The 25,528-nt window shown below is 38.0% G+C and overlaps 2 protein-coding genes across 9 annotated transcripts in view; one reads left to right on the plus strand and one right to left on the minus strand.

Moving 5' to 3' along the window:
* Positions 1-14,196, minus strand: part of PARPBP (PARP1 binding protein) — a 53,176-nt gene extending 38,980 nt beyond the window's left edge. Inside the window, exons 1-6 of one of the 6 annotated variants that reach the window (XM_062616360.1) lie at positions 14,109-14,196; positions 12,622-12,774; positions 8,093-8,323; positions 6,193-6,303; positions 4,641-4,811; positions 1,050-1,204 (exon numbers count right to left, since the gene is read on the minus strand). In XM_062616360.1, coding sequence (XP_062472344.1) covers positions 1,050-1,204; positions 4,641-4,811; positions 6,193-6,303; positions 8,093-8,323; positions 12,622-12,771 — 818 coding nt within the window. In that variant the 5' untranslated portion in view covers positions 12,772-12,774; positions 14,109-14,196. Of the gene's footprint in view, positions 1-1,049; positions 1,205-4,640; positions 4,812-6,192; positions 6,304-8,092; positions 8,324-12,621; positions 12,775-13,294; positions 13,365-14,108 lie in introns of those variants that run through there. The other 5 variants (XM_062616359.1, XM_062616357.1, XM_062616361.1 and 2 more) reach the window with 5 other exon arrangements.
* NUP37 (nucleoporin 37) overlaps positions 14,178-25,528 on the plus strand; it is a 28,173-nt gene continuing 16,822 nt past the window's right edge. The window contains exons 1-4 of one of the 3 annotated variants that reach the window (XM_062616365.1): positions 14,178-14,294; positions 15,583-15,709; positions 17,498-17,622; positions 18,513-18,585. In XM_062616365.1, coding sequence (XP_062472349.1) covers positions 15,647-15,709; positions 17,498-17,622; positions 18,513-18,585 — 261 coding nt within the window. In that variant the 5' untranslated portion in view covers positions 14,178-14,294; positions 15,583-15,646. Of the gene's footprint in view, positions 14,337-15,582; positions 15,803-17,497; positions 17,623-18,512; positions 18,586-25,528 lie in introns of all 3 variants that reach the window. The other 2 variants (XM_062616363.1, XM_062616364.1) reach the window with 2 other exon arrangements.

Here is a 25,528-nt window from a genome sequence, read left to right on the forward strand (position 1 = left end):
TGCAAATAAATGTTATTTTATTTCTCATTTTTATCAATGTACAGTGCTAGGTAAGATTTAAATAAAGAAAAAAAGCATACATTAGATGTTGAGTCAAAAGTTTTCTTTAATCACCAGCACAGACGGCACGTCTCTGGAATCCAGGATGTTGAAATAAAAGAACAAAGAAGTAGAACCAAAAAATAAAACAAAACCTGCAAAACAACTTCAGAAACACTTCCCACTTCCAGCTTCAGTACTATCTGAACAGTAATTAAAATGTTTATGGCTCACTTATAGCAGTTTGTTTTCAACTGTGTGGATTAGACTCGATTCAAACTAAGATCATGAAGTATCAAGAGCAGCTTATTTGCTAAAGTTTTGTATAGAAAAATTACTGATGATAAATGAAAAAAATTACTTAAGAAAATTGCTCTTCCCTCTAGTAAGTACTAATGCCAGCACTTACCAATTCAAATTCCTGTGCTACAATTACACTTCTCTCTAATTAATCTCACAGCTATAAGCCTGCCCAAAAGATTAACTTCAGGTCTTAAAAACATTCAAAATCAGTGACTTCACGAAAAGCTTCCCAAGAAATAATTGTTGCACTTCACTTACGTAACTAAAAAAAAAAAAAAATGGCTAAATATAAATAACTAATGGAGTAATTTGTCAGCAGCAATAAAGACTCCTTCATATAACAGTATATACAATGAAATGACAAAAAGGAAGTCGGTAACTAGCAAGAAATAAAGCACATGTCAGTCTATGTACTTAACCAGAGCCACTAGACTGAAATCATTGGAAGTTCATCAACAACTATGCAACTAACCAAATAGCCATATGTACACTGATTTGATAAAATTGTAATACAAATAACCTCCAAAATATATAAGCTTAACAATTGTTTTTCAAATATTTCTATTTGCTATTAAGGTTCTAGTTGTAAACATTTATTCTAAATTATTAAATAAGTAAACAATTAGATTTTCTTTCATTCCTCAAGACACGTGCACAAGAAAAAAGGGTGCTTGACAAGACAAAAATATAACAGAAAATTCTATTACCTTGGATTTAAGATTTCACCAAGAGTTTCTTGTAGTTTATCAATAAAATTAATGAAGTTAGAAAGTCCCTTTACATGGACTTTTAAAGGATCAAACAACGAAGATGCATAGCCTCTTCCTCCAATTTCTACAGTTCGGATAAAAGATGTTGCCATCTATTAGGAAAAATATTCAGAAATGTGAAACTGTAGATATATGCAAAATGTATGTGTGATGAAGTAAGCCTCTTCTACAGATTTTTAAATAGTGTACAACAGCTGGTTGATAGAAGAATTTTAACTGAATTTAATAGAACATGTCTTATTGGCAAGCTTTGTATATCTCACCATGAATAGTTGCAAGATCAATACTTAGAGTGCAGCAGTATTAAAAAAAACAACCACAAGCCAAAGCAAAAATGACCCAGTTAAACTGATATTTATATTGGTTTCTTGACAGCTTAGGAAAAACTTTATTAACACATGGTATAGATATTTTTTGTTGTTGCTGCTGCTGTTGAAATGCTCATGCTGATCCCATATAAACTATTCTCCTATTCAGAAAGCTCTCTATGACCCAAGAACAATTTTAACACATGCACGCAAAAGGTGACCACAGTAGTGCATCTATTTTCAAAGGTGCAAATAGAAATAATATATAATCAAAGCTTCTGAAAAATTATGAGTTATCACAGGTACACAGTTCGGAAATTTTCTATATATTTTTATATGCTAGAAAGACAGTAAAACAAGAAATGTCCCCAAAACAGTATGCTTTAGATGATAATCCTTCAAAGTTTAAGGCAACAGTCAGCATAAAAAGTCTCACAGTTCTCCAGAAAGGTGAAAGGAAAGATAACAATCCAATACGCTTGACACAGATGCAGTAATATTAATTCTACATATAAATTTTAATTTCAGACTATACAGCTAAATCATAAAGCTCTTTGGACTGGAAAGAATACAACTGGAATTACTCTAGCAAAGAAAGTAAACCTGCCAATATTCTTGCCTTTGTGTTAAAGATTTCCTGTGGATCAAGTACAGTTCATAGGACCTTGCCTTCCCAATGGAAAATATTCTGGCTTTGCAAGATTTCTACAATACACAGATGCCAGAAAAGACGACTTCTTTACATGGTAGAGAAGTTTCCCCTCTGGCAACTGTGAGGAAGAGGTAATAAATCCAGTCCAAAGACATAGTTGTTTTTTTTTTAATGCAATGTTAACAGAGCATTAAGAGCTAAAATAATGAATTCTGGAACTGGGATTTCACAAATATTCCATATTTATTCAACCACAAAAATCAGAGAACGCAGCTGCTTCAGTGACTGCTACATACCCATACCATTTTTCGTTGGTCTGCTGTTGTCTGCACTGAGGCCACTGTGCATGCAAAATCCGATTACTTTTAATACGAGAGCCTATGGTGGTTCTTTGGAGAAAGAATTCTCACTCATCTTATTCCAACTATTTATGAGAGAGCTCTGTGAAGACTGTAAATGTAAATATAAATGCACCTCACAAGCCTCTGTAAGCATTGCACATTGATTCTGTAGCTTTTTATATTCTTATACAAGAGCGCTGAGGAAAGAGTATACCACTGTCTTGAGGGCTTTTTCCAATTCTGTGCCTTTGAGATCACGAGTGCACCATATCAATCATGTCTTGAAGAGTATTTCAAGACTCACCAATGACTGGAAAGCATTAGCCTCTCCAAATTCTGAGTCAAAGGTGAAAAAACTGCACTGCCCTTTCAAATTTTGCCCTCTGTTCTAGTGTCCAGGTCAAAGTCAGGGTTTTATGACAAGGTTGCTCTAAGAAAAGCAGTCTGCACACAGAAATACTTTAGGCTCCAGATGTCTCAAGTTTAACATATGCACAGAAAATGCTGTGCTAGTATAACCAAAATACTTACAGAAATTTAAAACTGAAATGCATTGTAATATGTGGGTTGGTTTTGTTAATGTTAATACTGCTTCGCAATAATTAGTAAACCTCATTGCTGTACTGTGTTTGCATGGAAAGCTTTTGGTAGCTGTGACTTCTGTAAGGAGCTGTAGAAGCTTCCCCTGTGTCTGATAGAGCCAATATGAGCTGGCTCCAAGGTGGACCTGCCACTTGGCCAAAGCTGATCAGTGACAGTGGCAGCACCTATGAAATAACATATTTGAGAAGGGGACAAAAAAGAAAAAACAAACAAAAACAAAACACAACAACAACAAAAAAAAAACACAACAAAAACCCAAACAACTGTACAGTGGCAGCTGGAGGGGGAGGGAAAATATGTAAGAGAAACAGCTCTGCAGACATCAAGGTCAGTGAAAGAGGGAAAGAGATGCTCCAGATGCTGGAGCAGCTATTCACCTGCAGGCAGTGGTGCAAGCCACAGTGAGGCAGACTGTCCCCCTGCAGCCCATGGAGATCCAGATGGAGCAGATATCCACCTGCAGCCCATGAAGGTTCCCACACCAGAGCAGGCAGATGAGTAAAGGAGGCTGTGACCCTATGGGAAGTCTGTACTGGAGCAGGCTCCTGGCAGAACCTGTGGCCCCATGGAGAGTGGTGCCCACACTGGAGCAGCAAGTTTGCTAGCAGGATTTGATTCCACAGGATCCCACGCTGGAGCAGTGTGTTCCTGAAGGACTGCACTCCACTGAAGGGACCTACACTGGAGCAGCCTGTGAAGAACTGAAGCCTGTGGGAGGATACAACTCAAGTCTGAGGAGAACTGTTTCCCATGGAAGGGACTCTATGCTGAAACAGGGGAAGTGTGAGAAGTCAAGGAGGGGAAGTGATAACATGTGATGTACTGACCACAACCCCTATTTTCCTATGACCCTGCACTGCTGTGGAGGGAAGAGGTAGAGAAAAATCTGGAGTTAAGTTAAGCCTGGGAAGAAGGGAGGGGTAGGAGGATAGTGGTTTAAGAATGAGGCTTATTTCTTATTACCCTGTTGTGATTTGATTGGTAAATCAACTTTTCCACAAGTAGACTGTTTTACTCACAACTAATTGCTGAATGATCTCTTTCTGTCCTTATCTTGACTCAAAAGCCTTTCATTCTATTTAATTTCCCCTGTCAGCTGAGGAGGGGAGTGATAGTATAGCTTTGACATGTACCTGAGGAGCATTAGTACACCACAACTGCTTTCATAGCTAATTGGTAAGCAGCAACATCTAGGCTAATGCCATCTTTTCTTCGTCTTTGTTATGTGTAGCCATGATCTCACTTCACACTATTTACCAAGATTTCAAAAATTTAAAAGCAATAATAAAGCATTCCTTATGTTTAAGACAGGAAACATTTCAGGATTTCAGTCACTGCTTGCGATGAAGTCTTGATGCCCATTTTCACAATATCACATTTTAGAGCTTGAGGTACACATGCACACAATCATTCTTCTGTGCATCTTTACATCTTATGACCAAGCAAGCACCACCCAATTTATTCACATAGAATCTCTGCTGCATCTTTTGAACCTACAAATCATGTTTATGGTGGCATTTGACTTGCCTTGCAAATATCAGTCTTGCATGAGATTAAAGCAAGAATTTATATTCATAGATGTTTTTAATTTCTTCTGATCTACAGCAAGTTTCATGACACATACCAGGAAAATCGACATTTTTTTCTCCTGTGAGACGTGTTTTAGGTTAGTGAAGGCTTCTCTATCAAGTCCTCTGTCAGGAACATTTAGAATATGAGCCAATGCCAGATCATCCTTAGAATTCACCAACAGGCTTAAATATGAGCAAACACACTTCTTTGCCAGGATTGTCATCTGCATAAGAAAGCAACACACAAACTAGTCTCTAAGTTATATTCCTTTTGTACATATATATAAATATATATATTTGTTAATTAGATATGTATGGGGATTCTGGAAGTATTGAAAAGCAAGCATGATTAACATGTTAAAATCATTTATACTGTACTTGAATATTCACGAAATATTTGAGGGTTGAAACTATAGCTATTAAAATTGGCTATCAATTTCTACTTAGAAACCTGTTCAGATATAATCCTTCTCTATCCCAAGGCAAAAGACTGGCACTATTAAACCACATAAGGATTCGTCATTAACTTCCAACAGACTAAGATTTTAAACAGCTTACCAGCTCCGCACCAAATTCAGTAATTTTTCCCTTGGCTCCCAGTGGATTTCAGAGAAATTCCACTGATTGAATTTGGACATAAACTGTGACCCAGGTCCACCCACACAACCAAAACATTGTAATTGCTTATATTGCAGCACTATTCTGGACCCTGTAAGAACAACAGTCCCAGGACTGAAGAATTCTGGTTTTTTGGAAGCAAAGACCAAATAAAGGCCATTAACAAAAGGAAAGATAATGAGAAAAAACTATATTTACTGTGGAATTTCCTCTTATTCAATGGAATGTGTACAACAATCATAGGCACTAAAAATACCAAATGTGTGTGATAGTCTGAAAAGACTATTTTTACTATACAAGTGGGAGCAGCAAAAAAGCCATTATGTAAGTGGCAGAAGTGCTACCTAAGGGAGAACCCTAGTTCAGAAAATGTTTTCTTGTTCAGCAATATTTTGGGTTGTACCTAATTATTGAATTGAAATTGTCATCACAAGGAAAGCATGTTTGGAAATGACAAAAGCTTCTGTAAATAAAGCAATGTAACAGTATTCAAAGATTGCAGTTTTGGGGGTCGAAAGGGTAAAATCAATTATCTGGCATTCCCAGAAAGTCCTCAAGTCTCCTAGTGGGACAGACAAATGTTTGCTTTCCTATAGTTACCACTGCAGTGGCTCTTCAGAATTATTCTGTATGTAAGGGAGTAGGTACTAATAAAATGAAATTGAAAAAGTTTACTTTACCTACCACTTCAACTTGTAGTATTGGGCAAATTATCTAACTCAGTCAAGACAATGTTTGAGTGATGGTGTACTTGTAGAAGAACTCATTCCTTTGTGTTTCAAGGTAGATTAAATCCACATCAAATGCCTGCCATAAAAAAACCCTGTCTTCCAAACTACAGATTTCCACTCTTAGCCTCATGCACACACCTACAATATCCTCGATTAATACAGAATTTTAATACACGTTAATGCCAGAAAGAAAACTGTTATATTTCAGTCTTTTTAATATATACAGAACAGTACAAGAGACACAAATAATTTTTACCTTTACATTCTCATGGCCATGTCTGTTGACTGGTGTGGAAGGAGTAAAAGTAACAGAACCACTGTTTTCTTGTACATTCACTAGGCCAGAAATGAATTCTAACAGTTGTACCTTTAATAAAGAAATTAGAACAAATATGAAAATAACTAAAAAGTAAAAGTAGTATTAAAACCTTGCAAAACTATGTTTCCACCAATTTGCTGTCATTTTGAAGTTAACACAGCCCCTAGAACGTACTTCTGTGTTTAGTCTTAAAAAGTACAACTGTTTTAGTAGAGAAATAAGATTCATTTAATAAAGATGTAAGATTCAAAATAACTGTTTAAGATATTTTCTAAGTTACGCAATACATTTGCCCTAAAAGCAACTGCTTATGTTTTGCATTTATTTTCCTTATATTTTTTCCTGTTTAGGAAGAGCTCATTAACCCATGAAAGTTCTCCAATTTCCCCATGAAAATAGGAGTAACAACAAAAAAAAACAAACAAAAAACCCCTCACCACCACCACCAAGCAAACAAACAAGCAAAACCCGAAAACAAAGAAGATCAGTTTCCATGCCTTTACTGAAGTTGTGCTTATAATCCCTTTTGTGTCTGATGATCACATCAGTGTTTGAGTGTAGGTTCTCTGAACCTTTAAGGAGCTAGACAAGCTGGTTACAAGCATACTTGTCATAGAATCATACAATAATTTAGGTTAAAAGGGTCCTATAGAGATCATCTTGCACAAACCATGCTTGAAGCAGGATCAGTTTTATCAGGTTGCTCAGTGAAATACTAATTCCAGACTTTCATATCTCCAAAGGTGAGATTCTACATCCTCCCTGGGCAACCTGTTGCAATATTTGACCACATGGAGAAATCTTTTCATTCTTACTAGGGCTAGAAAGTGAACAGTTTTAATCACGCTGTAGGTAGTAATTCATGGTATATTATTACATATTCTGTAGTATGTTACGTCTGTAGCCTACTTCAGTTTAATTAACATTCATTTACTGATAGCTATAGCTTCCCTCATATAAAAATGATGATCTAATTAAACATACATCAAATTCAGAAGATTAAATAAACAGTAATTTGTTAAGTCTGTAATACTGCAAGTGGACAGTAAAAGCAGACAAGAAACTCCTCTCTAGCATTAGAAGCTAGAAATACCTGAATCTAAATCCAACATTCATTGTCTTTTGGCCTTTCCAAAGTCTAGAGAGCACAAAATCAAATAAAATCATGTGGAATGGTTGTGTTTCAAGATTAATTGCTACTTACATATATTTTGAAGCAAAAAAAAAAAGATTAATCATATTATTTTTTCCTACTTTTACAGTATAAAAGTGGAACACACACAAGAACTTCTCTAGCATGGCCTCACATACAGTGTCATAAGAACATCTGACCTGCAACAGAGCTGCTGACTGAGTGGCTGAAGTGGTTTCTGGAAAAATACATCATGAAACTACTTGTACTATAAGGAAGTTTTTGCTTTTAAAGAGCATGGTATTTTAAGGTAACCATTAAAAATATTTTTATTGGTTATCAACATACAATCAAAATTCCATGACGTGTTAATCACTAAGCTTTGGTCCAGCCTTATCAAATCTCTACAGTTCATCTTTCAGTTCCATTTCTGGCAAAGAGCGGATACACTCATAGAAGAGCTGTGAGACTCACCTATCCAGCAGGACAACAGAAAAATATCTTGAGTGAATTTAAGATCTCCTTAAAGGAGTTGATAATTTAAACTCATCTGTTTCTGCAGTAGAAGAGCAAAGTAACTTGTGAATAATTCAGGGATCCTATGTATATTTAAAAGTGTCATAAATCCATAACTTGAATCAAAATATATCAAAAACAAACAAAAAACACCAGCAAAAATAAGATAAAATAAACAAAAATACTTACAGGAGCTATGTTTTCATCTTCAGATACAAGTCCAAGACCACAGCACTTCTGATATATATCTATTAGATCTAGCATACTGCTTCTTGCTAAGAAGGCATGATAAGCTTTTTTCATGTCAGCATAATTTTCAGGTTCTTTCATGTTTTCATATGATATTCCCAGTTTGTCATATAACAAGTATTTCCAAGTTTCCAGTAAATCACTAAGCGAGACTGTGAAATCTCCGTGGTGCTAATAGAAAAAGCAAACATTATGTTTTGTATTCAGTGTAGTTTTAAAAATAATGGAACTGTTGAAACAAGTCCAGAGGAGGACAACGAGGATGATCAGGGAACTGGAGTACCTCCCGTATGAAGATGGGCTGAGAAAGTTGGAGTCGTTCAGCCTGGAGAAGAGAAGGCTGCATGGAGACCTCATAGCAGCCTTCCAGTATCTGAAGGGGGGGCTACAGGGATGCTGGGGATGAACTACTCATTAGAGACTGTAGTGACAGGCCAACAGGTAACAGGTTAAAACTTAAATGGGGGAAGTTTAGGTTGGACATAAGGAGGAAGTTCTTACTGTGAGGGTGGTGAGGCACTGGAATGGGTTGCCCAAGGAGGCTGTGAACGCTCCATCCCTGGCAGTGTTCAAGGCGAGGCTGGACAGAGCCTTGGATGGCATGGTTTAATGTGAGGTGCCCCTGCCCATGTCAGGGGGCTCAAACTAGATGATCTTAAGTTCCTTTCCAACCTTAAATATTATATGATTCTATGAAGTCCCTTTCTCCCCTAACCCTTGAGAGGAGCGCTCTGTTGACCTTTGGTGAACAGAAGCAGAAAATGCATCAACAAGAATGACTAAAACCATGTTTGATTTATATATTAGTTTCACATATTTTTTCCAAAGGACTTACATTAATATGGGGGCATCTGCTATTACTGAATTCATATGTAGGGGTGTATTAAGTCATCATGCTTACGCACTTATAAATGTAAACAATTAATAGTAAAACAGTAAGCCTGTAGTTTTGTTGTGCAGTTCTAAACTAAAAGAAAAAAAAAGAAATAAACTTTTCTTTAAAGATTATCTCTACATGGGAAACTAAAAATGACAGATACTCTATGTAACCCATAATGTTGCATGTAATTTCATTTATGAAGCAGAATTAACTAAAGAAACAAAACAGCAAACCTAGTATAGTCGGTCACACATGCAAGCAGCAGGGCACAAATGACAGACAAAAAGGTGAAAGTGTAACAGCAGATAGGAACAGAGAGCGGAGCTGAAATTTGCAGAAATTCAAAAACAAGCCATATAACTGACAAAGCCTTATTATTTGAGTCACAAACCAAGTGATATGCTACTGAAGGAAGTAGGATCACAAGGTAGATACTATCCAGTTGTGTCAATAAGAAGCTACAGGAGAAAGCAGTTATTGCTGCACTCTAAGAAATAAATAATTAAGTACAATACATAATCCTACTTGTTTAATCCTTCACATTGTCTTTTTTATATTCAGTAAAATATTGCTTTTTAAACCAAGCAATTCACAGCTGGGGTAGCAGGGGGTGGATTAGCTCACTGAGCATCAGACATTTTAAGTAAGTTTTCCAGTTCAGGTTCCAGTTCAGTGTGGGGGTATAAGGAACTGCAAGAAATCTGAGCCTGTTTCTTGTGGTTGCCAATAAAGGAAACGAATGTATTGACAATGGTTAAAGACCGCAACACTGAGAAAGCCAGAAAATCAGTTTCAACCCCTGTAAACCAAGCTATGCATACAAGTAAGGAATTGCATTAAAATGCTACTTATAGAAATGAAAATACAGAGAATTCTGCTACTAATTAGGCTGAACTAATGGTAACAGAGACTAAACACAGGGTTTGAGTTGCAGATTCACATACATATTTCTAGCCTCTAATTCACAATTTGGTTCATTATTCACTAATTGTTAACCTGTTTTTCATCATCTCTTGACCACTGACCCTGGACTTCTGTACCGTTCTCTGGCTTTCCAAAATTCCAGCTAGAAGTTGCTGATCTCCCTACACACCCATACCTTATTATGTTCTCTGCCTATTTTCACCTTGCTCCCAAATTTTCAGACATTCTTAGCCAATGTCCATCACAGTCTGTTTTCTCACAGCCATGTTTATTGCAGACCTCTCCATATTACTTTACTCTGCATCCTCCCAGTCCAACTTCCCGTCATCACTTCCTCTTTCATGTGAAAGATGTGACCTTCTCTTTAACAACTAGGCTTCTCATTTTTGTCCACACCCTGCTCTTTGATCAGTATCTAGTCCCCACTTCAAGCTGTTAAACTTGTTCAGCTGAGGTCCTTCCCAGTTAGACATCAGAATACATGCAACAAGTAATTTTGCAATTGTAGCGAGTTTTCCAGTTTTCACCAAAGAAACAGAGTTGATACTACCAGTATCTAAAGCCTTCCCCAGTAACATGGCAGCACCACCCCCCCCATATTTTACAGTCATGCAGTTCATTATGTAACATGATATAAATGCCCTGCAACTGATTAAGCAGGCCTTGCTTTTCTATGTCAGTAAGGGCAGATAAACCCTTTAAACTAGACAGGAGTTATTTCACTACATTTTCACTTTAAACAACTTTATTCTGGATAAAATTACCTACAAACACCATCAGCAACTGAATACAAAACTAAATACAAAAAAAGATCAGGAGCAGTTCTAACAATTGAGTTGTTCCAGCCCAAGAGATCCCTCCTTCAGGTTCTAGCATACATAGCACAACTTTCCCAGCAGACCTGGTTAAAATATATGATTCCAATATCAAGGTATCAATTATTTTGATATTGCCTGGACTAAGAACTAGGAGTGAATATGAAACTGAAACAGTGCCCACACATGTTACTTTCAGAGTACTTTTTGCTTTCTAATTTGTGCATAGGTTATGATAATTCAGTACTATGACTTGTATGCTATGACTGCAGCAGCAGTCATTTTTTTTCTCCTTCTTAGTAGCTGGTGCAGTGCTATATTTATGACTTTCTGCCTGGGAACAGCACTGATAACACCAACGTTTTTAGTCACCGCTTAGCAATGTTTAGTTCAACCAAGGACTGAGTCTCATGCTCTGCCAGGAAGGAGGGGAAGCCAGGAAAAAGCAGAGACAGGACACCTGACTCAAACTAGCCAAAGAGTTATTCCATACCACAGCATATCATGCCCACTATATAAACTGGGCGCAGTTACCTGGGAGGGCTAGATCACTGCTCGGGTTGGGTATCAGTAGGCAAGCGGTGAGCGGTTGTATTCTCTTCCCTTGTTATTTTCCTTACCATTATTATTATTGATGGTAGCAGTAGTGATTTGTGTTATACCTTAGTTACTGGACTGTTCTTATCTCAACCCATGGGAGTTACATTCTTTTGATTCTCCTCCCCATCCCTCCGGGAGCAGGGGGAGGAAGGGGGGGAAATGAGCAAACAGCTGCGTGGTTTCTGAGTGACAGGCTGGGCTTAAACCACAACAAAGAAATAAGCTTCTTCCAGTACAAATGGCAATATTTTAATAATACACTGTAACTGGGAGAGTAGGAATGGAAACAGGTTTTCTGTTTATTTGTTTTTTGTTGTTGTTTATCGGTGTTTGGTTGTGTTTTATTTGCATTTTGGGCTTTTTTAACTGAAGATTTATACTATGTGTTTAATTTACTATGCAACATTTGGGTAAGTCTTCCAACAACAGCCATTTGTTTTCATCAATCAGGCTTACTGACTTAAAAAAAAAAAGTAAAAAGAAAGATACCTTTAGATTACCCAAATGACTATTGGAATTGTTCTTATTAGATGAGAGACACGCAAAGACCTAACTATATATTGCAACAGATATAGTTGCAATATGTTTTTGGTATGTTCCAGGTCATTGCTAATGCTCAGCCATCCAGCTGTGACAGCCACAGTGCCTATTAAATAAGCAATTAAGAGTCACATTTCTTACTTATCATTTGACAAACTATTCTTGTACACATGCAATGAAGGGCATACATTTCCTACCTGTAGTGGGTGCACACCTACAAGTTACATGATAGGTCTTAATCTGATAAGCCTCAGGAAAAACATCAGCCAAAAATGGACTGCTGTAAGTACAGCTCATGTAGCTTATACCAAATCAGTTTTATATTCTTCTCATGTAACTCACAAGCATTTTCAGAATACTCAGGGAAAAGATGCATTCCAAATGCCCCAGTTATCCCACCCTGATCTACAGCACAGAAGAAACATTTGACATGCTAATATTTAACATTAAAATTTACGACTTGAATGTACACTTAAAACACTTCCATCCTCACATCTGTGTTGCAGCTCTTTTTGTAAGCCCTGATTCAACAGTGAGCTTAACCATATTTTAGTTTTAATTTTAGTGCCTTCCTCCATGTAACCCTCAGTTAAAACAACAGCAAAGTGACCGAAATGGCCATTTCAAGTAGGCACCTAAGTAAAAAGTCCAGTAAGTGAGCCAAGCTCAAGATGTACTAAGTACCAAGAAGATACTGAAAGAACACTAACCTGCTTATTGACTTCAGCCATTGACAGTTGTAGTGCCATTATCATGCAGTCTGCTCCACATACAGTAGTCCTTTCAGAGTTTGAAAATAAATGCCATTGTCTTCTGAAACACTTGATCAAGTTTAAAATTTTTTGCTGGAAAGTAATCATTGCCTAGAGTAGAAGATAGAAATAATTAAGAGAAGTAAAACCAAATCTAACTATGCAAGAGGCCTGTGTGTAGCTTCACCTTTCAATAAGCTGTGCAAATCCTGTTTCATCTTTTTGCAGATCAAAGTCTCAGGACAAAATCTACCCACCACGCCAGAAGACTAATGGGACTAGCGCCACTATGCCAGGGCAGCTATGACGAAAAGAGGTTAAAAGTACTTATCTGTGACATTTCTTCATGAAGACTCCTTATTTTCCTTGTAATATCATGCCAATATAAACGAATAAACACTATCACAAATATGGCAGCTTGTCTCTGAAAGCAGCCAGTCTGAATGCCGTGAAATGTCTGCTGTACTTTCCCTATTCACTACATATCAAAAGTAGCATCTATCAGTAAGCTTTAAAACTAGAAGCAGGACATTTAATATTTTTAAGAGCCACCAACAATGACATTTCTAAATGCTTTTGTTGCCTATATAGTCTATTTTATTTTCTCATTCCGTAAGTCATTATCACCGACATTTCCTTTAGCAATGAGTTTCCGTATTAGTTTTGAATTTGACTTCTTCATGCTTTAGTCTTTTTCACTTCCTATCGTTTGTCAAGACACACGCACACAAGGCTTCTTAAAGAAAGCAAAGTTCTAAAACTGGCTCTTTCCTGAAAGAGTTCCCAAACACTGCAGCGACAGTAGAGGAACAATACCTACACCTTTTACTCTCAGAGCACAAAACCTGCCTTTCCTCGTTTCACCTTGCTAAGGCACAGTCGACAGCCAGGGTATTTTGGTGATTGGTATAACCAGAAAAATGATGAAGTGACAGAGGCAGGAACAACAGGAGACATGAAGCAAGATCATAACAGCACCTGCAATTATTCTCCAAGATGTTTGAAGGGCACAATCTACTTTAGTATTCTATATTGACATGAATGAAACATGCAGGCCAAAGGGGATGAAACAGATGGGCAGAAATGTAAAAATCTCTCCTGAGGCGTTTCGCTCTCTGCCTCTACTCTGAGATTTCCACACAACACGACCTGTCACTCACAGAAAAACAGCACGAATAAGACAAAACCCCTACGAAACAAGCCCGAAACCCTAAACATGAGGAGCCAACATCACCATTACCCCCACCGCCGTCCCTCTCCTCCGGCTGGGGCCGCCTCAGGGTGCCTCCCTCACCACAGTCTCGCCTTGCACGGCTCCCCCACTGAAAGCACAACGGGAAGCAGCGGCACAACCCCTCCCTCCGGGAGAAGGAAGATAACGAACACAGCCCTTACGAGAGTCCCGCAATCCGACCAACACACTCCTGCTTTACTGCCGCTGCTACCTGCGCGTCTGGAGAGCAGAGCCGCTCTCCTGGCGGTTTAAATTTAAACCCTCCGCAGCTGCCCAATTAGAGTTTGGGAGCCGTTGACCCGGAAGCACAGTGTTGATGCACATGGGGTGGGAGGTGCTGCCGGTCGTTGGCGGGAGAGGCAGAGTCGCCGCCAGTGTTTAGCTTGGGGCCGCAGAGGTGCGTGTGAGGTGGGGGTAGCGAGGTCTCGTCCGTCCCGGGGTGAGGGGGAACTCGGAGCTTCGGCTGCTTGTATTTAGAAGCTGGGCTGGCCCGGCCCAGCCGCTGTGCGGAAGAGCCCGCGCCCTCGGCCATGCCTGGGGACTGCCACAGTGTCTGGCGGTCTCGCTTGGGAGTGGGAACTGAGACCTGAAGGAGAAGGAGGGATTGGGAGGTTAAAGGAGGAAGGGGCTGGGGCACCCACACGGCTCAGTTGCCTGAATTTCGTTTCCTAAATAGTTGAAGCTAATAGCATTCTTGGTATTTTCACTTAAAGTTAGTCTGGTGGCCTGTGTTGACGGAAAGCGTTAAGGGATAGGGTTGAAATTTGCATTTGGCCTTAGGACGTAGCTGTGTGGGTAAAGTATTTATGTTAATGCCGTGGTCTATCACGCTAGTTTAAAAATAAACACTGCAGCTATGGAGTGTCTCTGCATCTTAGTGATGCCTGTATCAGACCTGGGTAGCTGACAAAAATATGAAGTCTTGGATGTTGAGAGTTTCAGATTGTTAAACACAGCAAAATCTGTCAAAGGTCTTGAGATTTAAAGCTTTTTTTTTTCCACGTGGTGTGTAATTAAAGGTTGAATTTCCCCAAAAAGCTTAAACTAGTGTCAAATCTGTACTGGGACTAAAAGGAGTGATTCTGAAATCAGTTGTGTATCACGGGCTTTTGTGTTCTAGTATAGGAACCTGATTATCTTTGAAAGCTGGTTAAATAGAGTACAAGTTCTTTGGTACCCAGAGGTATAGGTGCACTGTCAGTAGTTGGGGTGGCTGAAGTCATGAAGCCATGTTTAAATATTATGTATGACTATTCTCATTTATAGTTGCGCAGCCTTGATTTACTCTGCTTTCAATTAGAGTCTTTAAAGAGGTAACAAGAGTAAAGAGAATTTGAAGGTAGTAATTTATCACTTGTCATTTGGTTGAAACTTTAAAAATTCTGTATGTGATTTTTCTGGTATGCAGTTATTTCTTGGCTTGGTGTTGGGTTGCCAACAGTAGCACAAAATCTGCAGTTATTGCTAAAGTCTATACAGACAGTTTTGAATATATGTTACTATAGTTAATCTTTGGATTGATGAAACTACATGCTACATCTAAAAATAATGAGCTTAAGTGCAGATTTAGTGCTTATAAATATGATATCCTAAGCAGGATATTTTGATTTGTTGTGCTACAAATACTTCTTAAAGTTTTCTTTATGTAAATGAGTAATGCATCCTTTTTAAAACTTTGTCTGTAGGAATGTGGATTTTCATCCTGGACAAGCCATCAGTTCCATGATACCTTGACTTAGTCCACTGAAAATGAAGCAAGATTCTACTAGAAACAGTGCTTACACTGTGGATTGTGAAGATTATGTGCACGTGGTAAAATTCAGTCCATTTGAGAGTGGAGATGCATGTTCCCTCATTGCATATGGTGGCAATAATTATGTAGTTGTTGGGACTTGCAAATTTCAGGTTAGTTTGTGTTATTGTTGATTTTATTAGTTGCTTTCTGAAACTTATTTTGCCAGCACTTCTTACTGCACAAAAGCACTGGTCAGTTTCCTGTTTCCTCCATACATAATCAGGGCAGGGTTTTACTTGTTTATTACAAGTCTGGGATATTTGTTCTTGAAAAAAAAATAAGTATATATATAAAATACCCACTGGTGTGAATTACCATACTGCTGGTATAAAGTTGCTTTTGAATAGAATGGGTTGGTTTGGAAGGGATGTTGGGCCTTAAAGACCATCTAGTTCCAACCCCCTGCCATGGTCAAGGACACCTTCCACTAGACCAGGTTGCTCCAAGCCTCATCCAGCCTGGCCTTGGAACAGTTCAGGGATGGCACAGCCCCAGCTTCTCCGGGCAGCCTGTGTCAGTGTATCACCACCCTCGCAGTAGAGAATTTCTTCCCTATATCTGATATTAATCTACCCTCTTTCAGTTTACAACCATTACCCCTTGTCCTGTCACTGCACTCCCTAAATAGACTGCAAAGAAATAAGGAGTACTCTACGGACAGAATAGTCCCATCTTAGTATATTCTTTTGCTAATATCGGTGACTGCTGTCTGAAAACTTGAGCATGCACCTTTGGAAATAACTGACTTAATATTTGCTGTAGGTATTTTCTTTATTATCACAGGGTAATTGGCTCCTTTGCAGAGTTATATTTTCTTATATGTACATTTGCTATTTAAATTATCTTCTAAGGCTTTCAGCTAGCCTCTGAAATAGTGAGTGTTGCAACTACTTTCACCTTTACAACTAGCGTCTGTTAATTTGGTAGATGCTTCTTTTAAAGAAGGACTCTAGAAATATATTTTTTCATTTCTGAATGATTTTCATTGGATCTCCCTCACAGAGTGTCAGAAACAGTCAAATATGTTTTGTGACCTTTTACTTAGAGTAATCGTATTTGAAAGATTTTAAAATGTAAAATACTGTGCACTGTATATGCTGTTTAGGATTTTTTTAAATTAGGGGTTTTTTTGCCTAGATGCTCGAAAGATGCTGGAGAAAACTTAGATTTGGAATCTTTTTTTAAGGTTTTTTTTTTCTTCAACTCACTGTTCAGTTATACAGTACTGGTTTTCTACTTCTAATATGAATAACAGTATAACTGCTCTTATTCCCCAAAGTCTTACTGTTGGAAATTTTCTGAAAAACATTTAGTGCTAACCACAAAAACCTGTTGTCATCTGGTATTGCCTTCTGTCTTGTTTCTGGTGTAGGCCTTGAAAATAAACTAACATTTTGATAGCCAGTGGTACAAGATCATTTTGCTGTAGTTTTCATATCCTCCCTTCCCTTCCACATATAGAGTCACTGAGTATTTCAGAGTTCTTACCATGCTGTTATAGGTGGCATTAGTTGCATCTGTGAAGATACTACTTCCACAAAAAGCATGCTCAGCATCTTTGTAGCTCAGTTCTGATTTTTCTGTTCTGTGTTGGCCTGTGGCTTGAGACTGCAATCATTTAATGTATTGCTGAGTACTTACATAAGTTAATACTTTGTGTTCCAGGTTTTCACTTTGATAGTGTTACAATCTAAAATGATCCCAGATACATGTACTTTTTAAAGCGTTTTAATTCCATATTAATCAGAATTTTTAGAAGTCATCAAGATATTGTTCCAGATTAGCTAATTACAGTATTTCTATAGGAGGAGGATGCAGAAGTGGAAGGTATGCAATATAAGACGCTAAGAACGTTTCATCATGGAATCCGAGTTGATGCCATAGCATGGAGTCCAGAAACCAGACTTGATGCTTTACCTCCCCGGATAAGGTATTTATTATAAATGAGTACAATGAATCCAGGACTCTAATCTATTTTCCCTAATTCCTTAGTATTGGAGTGTGTTTAAAGCTTATGGGTGAAATCAAACTCCATAGAAATCACTGATGAAGTCTCTTAATACTTACTTCATCAGAACAACGTTTTAATTCTGACTAATGGAGGGGGTGGGAGGGTCGTAGTCTTCTACTTGTGTTCCTTGCCCCTCTCCCCAGTAAGCTAGCAGTAATTTCTTCCTTTATAATTTTACTGGATCTAAAATGTAGGTAGCTCTTTCTGTGTACATCTGTCAAGAAGGAATTCTAAGCATGAGACTATTGTAATGGCCTGCTTTACAAAGGTGTTTGTAATGGTCTGCATAATAAGGGCTGTGTTTAGGAATGGGTCAGATGCTATTGTGAGACCCATTGAGGTGTAACTCTAGAAAGGTAGTTGACTATTAAATATGCAGTTAAAATGTTCTCAATAGCTTGTAAGCCTCTTCAAAATTGATGGTTTATTACTGCTAGGTTTTCATACAGTCTTTTGTTTAAAATGTTAGAAATGGGCTTATGAATTTATGTTTTGCTATTAAACACTGATAATGAGGGTACTTTTTTGTGCTCTGCCACTTAACATCTTCCAAGGGAAGCTTCAATGGGAGTCATGAGAAATATTTCAGGTAATTGATAGTTGGTTCAGATTTAGCTTTGTAGAATGTTTTAAGTTTTTAACATTGTAGAAAGTTTTAAGTATTCCTGGCATTTTGTACACATTTTTTATAGATAAGTTGCAATTATAACTCTTATTTGTTGCCAAAGCAAACTGAAGGGAAACTGATCAAAAGTCTATTATTGCAGTATTAATTGACCGAAGGGGTTTTCTTTGTCTGTTGAGTGTAGGTTTTGTACTGCGGCTTCCGATAGGAAGTTAAGGCTATATACTTCAGACCTGCAGGAGAAGAATGAATTTAAGGTAAGGGCAGCTAAACTGATTTTTTTTTTTTTTAATATATTTAGTCTTTAGTGAAGTCTAGTCTTTTACCTGCCCTTCTGTCCCATTTTGCTTAATGTACTGTATGAGATAGAGCATGAAACTGTGACAGATCCTATATCCTTTGTCTTTAGGAAAAATCATTGTATAATATACTTTTCTGTCTTTAAAGTGGAAATAACTAACGAACAGCTGTATGATCTCTTGATCTAAAAGTATTTATGTAACAATGTAACCATATTAAAGCAAAGCAAGTAGAGGCTTATGAATCATCTAAAATACACTCATAAACAGAACGTTCTACACATGAATTGCAAGTCCTGTGTTTGATAAGGTTCCCTTATGTAAAGACCCATAAAATTTTATGTCGCATTAGTTATTGGACTTACCTATAAGAAAAGCAAATTTAGTAATTTATCTTTCATGGGGAGCTGGAAGTTTCAATTGAAGTCTTTCAAACAGCAGAAAATTTAAAGAAAGAATACTGAATTTAGTACATTACTGCAGACAAGTACATTAAGCATGCCCATAGGCTGTCACTTGTTTATTTCTGAGGAAATGTCTACTTCAGATACAATTTCACTTCCCCTTATTTGAGTGTAGAAGGTAGTGTTCATAAACTAGTAATATAAAAGAAGCCAGGCCTAAATACTGACTCATTTTATAATTTGAAGATTGGTTTTCTGGAGACTTCTTTTGTTTGCAAGACATGTCAATTCCTATGTTACTTGAACGCGTACATACTCTTCAAAATTCTACCTTTAAAACAGTGTCCCAGTCCAAGTATTAGATGTTTGTGCTAGCCGGTTTGAGTTTGTTTTGTTGAGGTCTCAGCCAAGAATAAGCAAGGTTAATTAATACTAAAAAGTTGAGGGGAGAGGGTTCCTTCTTTTTTAGTGCTTTGGAAAAAAAGCCCAGAAAGCCAACTGTATCCTGGGCTGCATCAAAAGGAGCGTGACCAGCAGGTCGAAGGAGGTGATCCTGCCCCTCTACTCTGCTCTTGTGAGACCTCACCTGGAGTATTGTGTGCAGTTCTGGTGTCCTCAACATAAAAAGGACATACAACTGTTGGAACAAGCCCAGAGGAGGACCACAAGGATGATCAGGGGACTGGAGCACCTCCTGTATGAAGATAGGCTGACAAATTGGGGCTGATCAGCCTGGAGAAGAGAAGGGTGCATGGAGACCTCATAGCAGCCTTCCAGTATCTGAAGGGGGCCTATAGGGATGCTGGAGAGGGACTCTTTGTTAGGGACTGTAGTGATAGGACAAGGGGTAATGGGTTAAAACTTGAACAGGGGAAGTTTAGATTGGATATAAGGAAGAAATTCTCTCCTGTTAGGGTGGTGAGGCACTGGAATGGGTTGTCCAGGGAGGTTGTGAATGCTCTGTCCCTGGCAGTGTTCAAGGCCAGGTTGGATGAAGCCTTGGGTGAGATGGTTCAGTGTGAGGCGTCCCTGCCCATGTCAGGGGGGTTGGAACTAGATGATCTTAAGGTCCTTTCCAACCCTAACTATTCTATGATTCTATGAAATATGATAATGCCACTTTTGGTGAGACTTGTGTATTGAGTATAAAGGAGAAAATAACAGACTTTCATTTGTGGTTTGGTAATTTGTATTAGTAAGACAATATTTGTCATACAAAAACTAAGTGACTGTTACTTAACATGGCCATACTGATAATGCAATGAATAAAGGCATAGCATAAGATGTAAAGGTGGATGTTACTATAAAACACAACATCTTTTCTTTAAAGAAAGTACTTTTTATGTTACTTCATATGTGCATGTAACTGGGGAGGCTGCAGCTCGAATACTGTGTTCAGTTCTGGGCCCCTTGTTACAACAGTGATCTTGAGTTGCTGGAGCCGGGTCCAGAGAAAGGCAGTGAAGCTGGTGAAATGTCTGGAGCACACATCTTATGAGGAGCACCTGAGGGACCTGGGGGTGTTTAGCCTGGAGAAGGCTCAGGGGGACCTTACCGCTCTGTACAGCTACCTGAAAAGAGCATGGAGCAGGGAGGCTAGCTGATCTCTTCTCCCAAGTAGCAAGTGATAGGACAAGAGGTAACTGCTTCAAAATGTGCTAGGGGAGGTTTAGATGGGATATTAGGAGAAAAATTCTTCACTGAAAGTGTAGTCAGGCATTGGAACAGGCTGCCCAGGGAAGTGGTGGAATCACCGTCCCTGGAAGTGTTCAGAAAATTTGTTGATGAGGCCCTTAGTGACATGCTTTAGTGGCAGTCCTGGTGTAGCTGTTGAATTTAATGATCTTAATGCCTTTTTCAACCTAACTGACTATGATTCTATGATTAATTTCCTTCTTTCATGTTTTGTCATCTTACATGGCTTTGTCATCCAGGCAGAGGGGGATAACTAACATAGTTACAATCAACTTGGGTGGCACTTCTGATAAAATATTTATACAAGTTCTTATTGCTCGTTGCTTGTGAGTTCATGTCTGTCACTAATTAAAGTTATCTGCATAATATCTGCCAGATATTACAGACAGTAGGCTTTAATGTTAAGTTGTAAATTAAATCTTTTAACTTTTTAACAGAATGTAAAGTTATTAATTATGTGTGTCTGTTGCAGTTTGAGATTTTTACAGAACTTCATGAGCACACAGAAGAAAGAGAATTGGTGACATCATTAATGACAGTGTAGATGAATGGTTAACAATTGCAAATAATCAAACATATAGATGAGTCTGGTACTACAGGCTCTGTTCAGCTAAATTCAGCATCTAAATTCTAGGCTTTTAACTCATTTTGGATTAAAAAAGGACCTGATGGCCTCTCTGCTAAAATCAGTTAGAAGTCCCTTGATTTAAGTGGAAGTCATACCATTAATATACCTCCCAGACTTAACACTAGGAATTACCATTGGAATCTGCTATTTTGCTCATTAGAAACTAATTGGTTCCAGAGAAATAATGGGTATAACTTCACACAAACACACCTTTGATACTTTTTTTGACCTTAAATTTTTAACATACAAGTTCAAGTAAGTGTATTCTAATGAAAAAAATCTGGTAATCTGTGTATTACTGGATTAGAATGAGATTACAAACAACACACTTTCAAAATAACAGCAATTTTGAATATACAAAATGAGATCATTCTTTCCTAACTTATTATCAATTTATCATCTACATTACAAGCAGGGAAACAAAGGGGGCAACTCGGTAGCAGTCTGCTAAATGCTGTTTTTTTCAGAATAGAATTTCTGTGATGGGTTATTGTTTTCCCAGTTCTGACAAGATTTTTTTTTTTCTGGTATCTGGCCAACACAAATTGCACTTAAAAACATGCACTTCTAATTTAGGGGAATTTATTACACAGTAGCTTTGACTGGATGCCTAGAAATAATTTTGAAATGCCACATTTACATTTCCATTAACATAGCAATTATTTTTCATACAAAAAGGTTCATTGGAGAAGTGATTCATCTACCCTTAGGACTTCTTTCTACACAAAATGTCCTGACTTGCAGTTATAAACTTCTACTGCAGAAGTATGTTCATTGCATAACACATCAGAGTAATTACTTGTGATAGGTAGTGATTATAGAGACCACAGAGCATTAATACAACAGGTGTTGGACATCAGAATGTGCTATTTAGGCTGAACAGCCACAGCTGTAAGTATGAGAAGTATACAAGTTATTTTGCCCCAAAAGGAACAAGTAATTTCAATCTTATTTGTTCAGCTCCAGTTGACATGAATAAGCTTCTCCAGTGTCAAATGTAGGTAGAAGGATCATAAGATTTTATTTTTTCAGCTGAAGATATCATGGGTGCTTCTTCATTTTTGACACCACTGAAGACTGAAGATGCTTTAATGCTTATGCAATACAAATGAGAAGTGTTGGTTTGAATTCAACAGTAAAGTTTTCGGTTTGTTTATGTTAAAAATAAGCAGAAAACAGCTAGAAATACGTATTTTTACCTAATAGTAGGGAACTCAACAGTAAAAAGGAAGAATGTGGAATAGTGTGTTCATATTGGTAAAAATGTTGTGTTTGAGACTATATTCTGGGTTTTGGTTGTTTCGGGGGTTTTTTGACAAAAAGTGTGGAAATTGTTTTCTCTGGGTAATCGTAATTTCTTATACGTGGACAAACAGTTCTATATACTACTTGTCAAGAAAAAAGTAACACCTAAATCTGATTTAAAGTATTTGCAAAATCTGTGATGTTGAGCTATGCTGAACTGGCTTTCAAGAAAATCTGATACAGTGATTTCTTTCTAACGGTTATTTCATACCTCAGAAAACCTATTTCATAAACCTGTGTTTGAGCTCACTGTGAACACATGAAAGCTTCTGATCCATTGTACGATTCATGCTTTACACATGGGATTTTCAGGAGGGGTACAGAATGTGCAGACAAAGCTGAAAGAAGTATGTGATCACAGTCAAAATGTAATCGCTGAACATTTCATATTTTATAGTAAACAATTAGTATGTGTTGCTTCTGGAGGGATAGACAGAGTAATCATACTCTGTTTTCCCAGTGCAAAAACTGTCTTGATGTAATTACCAACAAGGAACTTTAAGCATACTGAGTTTTCCATTACTTTGTCAACACGACTAATCCAAAATTTATGGCTTGGATCAAGCCCAGAACAACAAACAAAAGGTAAAATACGACTGATGGATCTTCGTGAAATCATTTTCTTCTTTTGAGGTTTTCATTTGGAAATGAATCATGGCTTCCTTCTCCTCCTTCAAATTTTATTTAATAAAAAACATATTTCATCAGGACTGTGGAAGTAAAATGAGGCAGGATATTTGAATTCAGAATGCTGAAAATTTTCAAAAGACTTGGCATTTCTGTCTAAATAGTTTAGCATCATCTTAGGATGTATTAGTTCTAGTATAATCCACTAGGTTTTAATAAAATTATGAGCTATTGGAAAAAACTAAGTTGGCTGCTGAAAATGTCTCTGTATTGAATTGATGAGGCATTCATGAAATTTTTAGAGAGGGGGATTTAGTTATTGAGTGTGCTTGAGAGGTTTTTTTTTAATTAGTTCTGCATTTGTTCCTCAGAATAGCTACACTTAGAGAAGAGAGAGTGTGTTTTCTTTTCAGAAGAGTGTGGAACTGGTTGTTTCCATTCGACCTTGTTTTCCTTTGCAATCTCTCTATGTCATGCTGTTATCCAGAGGATACTTCTGTCTCCTTTTTATACCTTGCTGAGCAAAACAAGAGTGGCTATGTCTTAAGACTTAATCAGTGGGACTGAAGAGGATGGAACAGTAACAGATGCAATATCTACACGTAGACATTTGCCTGACTTAAAATTTTAAGTGAGATTTCTGTAAAAAGACAGTAGCTGTGGTTAATGACAGAAAATACATGTAAATCCTCAGATGGAGCAAAATGAGATTTTAATTAGGTACAGATTTTCTAATGAGACCAGAGGTGATTTATTCATACCTAGCTCCTATGTGAATGACTTTGACAGTACTTCAGACTTTGACTGCACCCTAAATGTAAAGTTTTGCGTGCTTGCTTAAAGCTAAATTTGTGAGGGGAGAGGGGAAGGAAAGGTGTCTTTATTATGGCCAAGATAACTGAAAAGCCTTTGAAAAACTTAGAAATTATCCAGCTTCTAATTTCTGCTAAAACGGGGATTTTGCTTTTATTCAGAAAAGCTATGCTGCAAAGTGTTTTTTCTTGCACATTATTATCAGTTCTTTGAAATAAAAATGTCATGAATAAGTAGCTCTAGGTGAGAACAGTTACACAGTTACAAGGTTCCATTTGGAGTGACTTTCTGATAGAACTGTGCTTGCTTCCCTTAGAGTGACAGTTCACATGTACATTCACACTGTAAGTGCTCATATGCTGTTGGAAAATGGATGATCTGTTAATTCACAGTAAGAATATGCACTATACCCCATTTTCTTTCCTCTTCAGGACAACAGCATATAATGCAAAGAGCACAAGGCACTGTATCTGTTCTTGTCAAATGCTGAATAGAAATGATGTTTAATTGCTAAGGTGTTGTATGGCTTGCTTCGTTTCGCTCTTACATTTTTCCTCATTTTTTGTTCTTCAAAGTGTGCATTGTCTTCTGTTTCATCTTTTTCACTGAGAGTTTTTTCACTGCTTTTTTGGGTTGTTTTGTTTGTTTTTTTTCTAAAGGTAGAAATTATCCTCTTATGCAATTTTGTGCTGACTGCTTGGACAAGTGGCTGCTTTATTGCTCCTTCAGGAGATGAGAGTTACTTACCAGTAATCAGAGTTCTTTTAAGATATGTGGTTGATGAGAAACTGAACATGAGCCGGCAGTGTGCACTCACAGCCCAGAAAACCAGTTCTGTGATGGGCTGCATCAAAATGAGTGTGACCAGCAGGTTAAGGGAGGTGATCTTGCCCCTCTGCTCTCGTGAGACATCACTTGGAGTACTGTGTGCAGTTCTAGTGCCCTCAACATAAGAAGGGCAGGGAGCTGTTGGAGCAAGTCCAGAGGAGGGCCACAAGGATGATCAGGGGGCTGGAGCACCTCCCTTATGAAGACAGGCTGAGAAAGTTGGGGCTGTTCAGCCTGGAGAAGAGAAGGCTGCGTGGACACCTCATAGCAGCCTTCCAGTATCTGAAGGGGGCCTACAGGGTTGCCAGAGAGGGACTCTTCATAAGGGACTGTAGTGATAGGACAGGGGGTAATGGGTTTAAACTGAAACAGCGGAGATTAAGGTTAGACATAAGGAAAAAATGCTTTACTGTGAAGGTTGTGAGGCACTGGAACATGTTGCCCAAAGAAGTGGTAGATGCTTCATCCCTGGCAGTGTTCAATGACAGGTTGGATGTGGTCTAGTGTGAGGCATCCCTGCCCATGGCAGGGGCATAGGAACTAGGTGATCTTAAGGTCCTTTCCAGCCCTAACCATTCTGTGTAGATCATGCATACATTTA

The sequence above is a fragment of the Pezoporus occidentalis genome, unplaced genomic scaffold (genome assembly GCF_034315485.1).
Source record: "Pezoporus occidentalis ecotype Australia unplaced genomic scaffold, CSIRO_AGI_Poc_V1 ctg19, whole genome shotgun sequence".
Lineage (NCBI taxonomy): Eukaryota > Metazoa > Chordata > Aves > Psittaciformes > Psittacidae > Pezoporus > Pezoporus occidentalis.